Source organism: Pituophis catenifer, unplaced genomic scaffold (assembly GCF_029215685.1).
Source record: "Pituophis catenifer annectens isolate HBS135680 unplaced genomic scaffold, rPitCat1.0.hap2 SCAF_2, whole genome shotgun sequence".
NCBI classification, from domain to species: domain Eukaryota; kingdom Metazoa; phylum Chordata; class Lepidosauria; order Squamata; family Colubridae; genus Pituophis; species Pituophis catenifer.
This window is the reverse complement of record NW_027256882.1, coordinates 145,893,701-145,899,700: the sequence shown is the minus strand read 5'-3', so window position 1 is coordinate 145,899,700 and position 6,000 is coordinate 145,893,701. Positions and strand designations below refer to the sequence as shown.

Sequence of the window (6,000 nt, the reverse complement as noted above, 5' to 3'; positions counted from 1 at the left end):
GGTCCTGGCAACTTAGTAACAACTCGAGAGGCAATAATAATAATAATAATCGGAGCCTCAAAGCTTCGGCACGAACGGACCCACCAAAACCCCACATCTTCACGGGGAAGCGGGGCGGGGGACGGACACCAAAACTCATTATTAGCTCTTTAGTTCGGGTTTAACGCCCGAATCTTTAGGCCGGCGTTTTTGCCTCTACCGCCATCTGAAGAACTGTGACCTTTTATTTCGGCTTGTAATTTTTCTCTCCCCCCCCCCCCAATTTCCCTCTTTCAAAAATAAATAAATAAATAAAAATAAAGGGTGGGGGGGGGAGAGAGAGGAAGGTGTTGCAGAAAAGAGGCTTATCTCCCTTACAGGACCGTTCTCTCGGTTGTTCACTTTGATGTGCACAGTTAAACCCACAGCTCAGTGTTTGTTGAAATAGCCCGGAGGACATTTGGTGCAAGGAATGACTGCTTGAAACAGGACCTGAGTTGAAAGAAGGGGGGGGCGGGTGGGGGGGGGTCAGGAGAAGTGGGGGAGGGGTCAGGTCTTTTGATTCTCAAACAACCCCCCCCCTCCCCCGCTCTTTTGGGTTAAAAAAGGAGAGAATCTCTTCTCCCCCCCCCCACAACTCTCTCTGATATATTTTGGGCAACGTCCTAGTCCCCCCCCCCGAGCTCTCCACGCTCCCCCCCTTTTTTTTCTCTCTCTCAGATGCTGTTGAGAAGCTTGTGAGGAGGTGGGTGATAGGAAGGAATCAGCGCAGCGTTGCGGATTACTTTTCGCCTTTCCCTATGAGAAGGGCTCAGGGAGGTAGATTTTGAGTCCGGGGGGTGGGGGGTGGGGGGGGAGAGGGCCCCCCCTGCTGTTTGGAAGGAAGCGCCGGGCGCCCGATTTAACGGAGGGGGCGGGGAGAAAGCGCCCCACCACCAACTACGGGATCAATGGTAAGTTGCGAAAGAATGTGTGTAATTCCTTCGCCCCTCCCCCCCCTCTCCCCGGTTGCTTTGATGTTTTCTTGGCTGGAGCTTTGAAGTTGTTGGGAGAAGCTGTTTGCGCCTTCCTTTTATGAGTAAGCAGACCTAGGAAAAAAAGGGAGCTGGGTTTCTGCGAACCACAGCAGCCACTGAACTCTGTGTGTGTGTGTGTGTGTGTGTGTGTGTGTGTGTGTGTGTGTGTGTGTGAGAGAGAGAGAGAGAGAGAGAGAGAGAGTTTAAGGGGGAGGCATCTGCTGGGGAAGGAATGGTCTTTTCACAGACCTACACCCCCCACCCCCCCACCCCCTCATAAACATCCCGGTAAAGTAGGGAGGAGTTTTGCCTTTGTTTTCCCAGCAATGTTTTGTGACTTGGAAAGGAGGTAGAGACCCAGGGATGGCTTCGGTTGGTAGGTAGGCGAAGGATGCCTTGGCTGCCAGTCCCTCCTCCCGCACCTCTTCGCGTACACCCCTCCCACTTCTGTCAGCACCCTCGATGAACTCCAAAGAGGCGCAGCGTGCTGACTTTGGGGTCAGTTGTTACACAGGACTTGGAGAAGGCGGCCGGGGAAGGTTTTCCTGTTCTCTCGTTCCTTTCTCTCTCGCTAGCTCTCTCTCTCTCTCTCTCTTTCCTCTTCTCTCTCTCTCTCTCTCTCCCCCCCCCCTCCCCAGTTCCTGAGATATCTCAGCAGATCTGCTTACACCCCCCCCCCCTTTTCCCATCAGTCGCCATTTCTGGGATATTTTTCTCTCTTTCTTTTAATGTTTCCCTCCCTCTGCGGGATGATTCTCTGGGGGTATGGGCTGCACTGTCGCCGTCTCCTCCTCCTCCTCCTCAAAATCTATCTAATTTGTGTTTTAAACAATCGCCTTCGTGCCCAACGCCTCTTTGATGGAGTGCTTGTTTAAGTGGGGAAATGCTTGAGGATTCTAACAGCCTGGTCTGGAATGTCTGCTCTTGTTCAGGTATCTTCCAGGACATCCTCCTCCTTCTCTTCCCTCCTCCTCCTCCTCCTCCCTTTGAAGCAGCTTTTGAACTTTCTTAAGAAAAGTTGAGGCGAGCAGGAAACCATACAGGGAACTTTTTATGTGTTTATACGCTCTAGGCTATGGGTGGAAGAGGTTGGTGGAAACCTGGCATTGGGCTGCTCATTTACTGGAGTGGAGTTTGCAGCTCTTTGCGTGTCTGACGGAATAGCAGCTTTTTTCCCCCCTTTTCTTTTCCCTGGATTGGATGGTGGAGTTATGGTGAGCTGGTAAAGAACTTTGGATGCCCATTCTTTGCTCTGCTGCCTGAGGAGTAGCGAGCACAGCCCGCTCGCCGTAGAGTTGAATTGTGTGTGTGTGTGTGTTTTTTTTAAAATGGTGCTTTGTCGTATGAAAGGGGACCAATGCATGATAAAGGTAGGGATAGCAATGGGGGGGGGGGGAGAGGAAATTACATGTCAACAGTATACTTGAATCGAGCATGGCTCTTTTCAAAGGCAATGCGCAACTGGTAAGAAAGTCTTCGTTTTCAACGCGAGGCTGGTCAAATCTGGCTTTGTCTTTCCAGCTTCTTTTCAACCTTTTTTTTTTTTTCTTCCCCCTCTCAGGGTACAGTTCAGAGGAGCATCCAGCATTGTGCTTGCTTAGGAGGGTTTCTGGTGATCCTAATCTAAACGTTTCAGGAGTTGAAAGGTTGGGGTGCGGGGGGGGGGGGAGAGAAGAGAGAGTGAAATGGAAACCAGATGCTGAGGAAAGCACGTTTTGTTCTTTTGCCGTGAGTTATCTAGCAAAGAGAGAGAGAGAGAGAAGGGAGGGAAGCAAAAGCTGAAGGAATGTTTTTTTGCTGCAAAATGGGTTGAACGGCATGGGGATCCGAGATTATTCCTGGGACTCCTCAGATGTTATCATAAGTAGGAAGGGGGGGGGGAAGGGAGGGAAACCCTTCCCGATGTTTTTCTTTGTGCATGTTGAGACTGTATAGAGGCAGTGCAATAAAGGAGGGGGGGGGGGGAGAGTTCTTTTCTTGTTTTTGTTCCCAACCCCTCACCCCACCCGGCTCTCTGCCTAGGAGAGTTAAAAGTGTGCCCAGAGTTCAGTCTTCCTCTTTGAAAAGCGTATTTGATACTTTTGATTAGTGCTGCAGATAGCTGTGGTTGCCTCTTTATTTTAATGTGAAGAGTTGAAAAGCCTGTTTACTTTTGGTCTTTGATGTTGCTTGGATCTGGTTTTGATTAGATCAATACTTCTTCTCCCCCCCTCTTTTTCCCCCTCTTCTTTAAGAGAGAAGACTCTGAGGATCCCCTGCTGACTTGAGAAAGAAAAGAGAGAGAGAGAGGCACACAGATTGCTGAGGAACTTAAAAAGGAAAAAAAAAGAGAGAGAGAGAGAGCTGTATCAGAAGGAACTCCCGGGAACCATGAGCAGCGCGGCATTGCTGACTCACCTCCCAGACCCCAGCAGCAGCTTCAGGGAAGATGCCCCACGCCCCCCTGTACCAGGGGAAGAAGGAGAGACACCATGCCATCTGGCTGCCAGTTTCTTTGCCCTAAAAAACCAAAGCTTCAAGGCCATGTCTGTTTCTTCCACACCCAGGAGGAATGAAGATGGTCTTGGGGAGCCAGAAGGCAGTGCATCTCCAGATTCTCCTCTAGCCCGATGGACCAAATCCTTGCATTCTTTACTAGGAGATCAAGATGGTGCTTATCTCTTTCGGACCTTCCTGGAAAGGGAGAAATGTGTGGATACTTTAGACTTTTGGTTTGCCTGCAATGGCTTCAGGCAGATGGACCTTAAGGATGCCAAAACTTTAAGAGTCGCCAAAGCTATCTACAAAAGGTACATTGAGAATAATAGCATTGTCTCCAAGCAACTCAAGCCTGCCACCAAGACCTACATACGGGATAATATCAAGAAGCAGCAGATCGATTCTGTAATGTTTGATCAGGCACAGACTGAGATTCAGACTGTGATGGAGGAAAATGCTTACCAGATGTTTTTGACTTCTGATATATACCTCGAATATGTAAGGAGTGGGGGAGAAAACCCTGCTTACATTAACAGCAATGGACTAGGCAGCTTGAAAGTGGATTGTGGCTATCTCCCTACCTTGAATGAAGAAGAGGAATGGAGCTGTGCTGACCTTAAAAACAAACTTTTGCCCTCCATACTTGGACTGTCCAGTAAGACCTTGAGGGCTACAGCCAGTGTCCGAGCTACAGAAACTGTGGAAAATGGGTTCAGGTAAGAGCAATAGATTCCATTTATTATGGGAGGGTGTTAAGTGGTTACAGTGTGTTGCAAAAGGAGTGTCTAGATTAATGTTGTGTTCCTGGTTTAAGTCAAATCTGGCAAAGAGACTCTCTTATTTTTTGAAGCTTCCCAATTTTGGCATTTATTTCTTGCTGGAGGGGAGGGCTGCCTTTTCCCCTAATACAAAAAAAAAAGGAGTACGTTGTGGTTCTTAAGACCCACCAGTTCTAAACCTCTTTTAGACATCAAAAAGGAACTTCAAAGGGCTCTTGTTCTTTGAGACATGCATTAATTGTTACCACTTTAAACCACATTAAGAGGAACTGGGAAGAGCACCATCTAGGCATGTGAATGAGTAATGAAATACTAGTTTGCCAACTTCATCCCTAGCTGGTGTTGAAATATGTGGATTACATGTAGAAAATGGAGAGCAATTATGTGATGATGGAACTAGAAAATCCATATTATTATTGAGATAACCTGTAAAACTGAACCAAGTTGACTTCAAGAAGATGATGACTCCACAGAGGTACTTCCATAAGGAATATCAGGTAGTAGCTTGATAAATGAATATTAGCCAGATAAATAGGATTTCTTAAGCCAAACAAAACAAACTTAGCTAAAGGGATGGCTCCAGGTACAGGATGTTAGTAAGGGCAAGAGTCAGAGATGAACGGTGTGCTCCAGGTTCAAAGGAAGCTGCTTGATACCAACTTAAAGTGCTGGTCCTTTGAGTTCACTACTTGTCTATTCCAACTAATAGCAGCTCTTCTTGCAGAATTCAGATACAGTTTTCTACTTGGAAAGGGAGAAGTCAGGGTTTCAACCTAGGATTGTGGTTGTTTTTTTTCTGTGTGAAGGATTGTGCTTGTATTGTGGAGCTTTCCCCACATGAATGGCATGTAGTCTTCATCTGAAGGTTGCTTTTTTTTCTCCATTTGAACATTGTCTTTGGTAACCCCAAGAGAATGATGTGTGCTTTCCTTTGGTTGCATTGGCTGCTGAAAGTGGGGCAAGAATTCATCACCCCAAGTGGCAACATCATCATATTCTCTTTCCGTCATGCAGAGTAGCATGCTCTTCTATGCTCTTATTCTTCTTATTCCCCCTCCCCTCCCCTTTTGCCTTCATAAATCAGAATTGGTTGCATATGAAACGGTAGAGCAGAAGGACCTTCTCTCTCTCTCTCCCTCTCTCTCTCTCTCTCTCTCTCTCATGCGCACACACTCTCTCTCTCTCTCTTTCTGTATTCTGTCTTGCTTTGGGAGTTTCTAAATCTGGTAAGTATTTGACATCTGGTTTACAGGAATTTTGTGAGTGTTTCTGTGATTCATGGACATCAAAGGACTTCAGGCATCTCCTCTTTTTTTCAGCTTGTACCGACCATGGCCTGCCTCTAAGAGGAGGGATCTTGAACTGCATCCCTTGTCTTTTTTTTTGCTTGACTTTTAGCAAAGGGACTACTTGGTCTTTCCTAGGGATAGGACTGGCAAGGCAGCTGATTCCAATCCAGCTTTCACTCACAGCAGTATAAACCTGGAGCAGCTCCAGATGTATAAGGAGCGGCTTACAATTGTTGGCTGTGTACATGGCATCCATGTATGACATATTTGTTTCATCTGTTTGATGGGAATGTGCGCTCTAGTCTTCTGTCTGAAGACTCAATAAGTTTTTCTTATGGTGCCCAGCTTTTCAGTAGTTCATATCTGCTGTGACAGTGAACTTGAGCATGGAGATAATGATCATTTAGAGATATTTATTTTTCTTATCTTAAGAAAAAGACTATAAAGGGCATTTTCTGC

General features: G+C 46.8%; 1 protein-coding gene across 1 annotated transcript in view; it reads left to right on the top strand.

Annotated features, from left to right (window-relative positions):
* Positions 1-861: 861 nt before the first annotated feature.
* AXIN2 (axin 2) overlaps positions 862-6,000 on the top strand; it is a 48,646-nt gene continuing 43,507 nt past the window's right edge. Inside the window, exons 1-2 of the mRNA XM_070934741.1 lie at positions 862-932; positions 3,230-4,189. Coding sequence (XP_070790842.1) covers positions 3,366-4,189 — 824 coding nt within the window. The 5' untranslated portion in view covers positions 862-932; positions 3,230-3,365. The remainder of the gene's footprint in view (positions 933-3,229; positions 4,190-6,000) is intronic.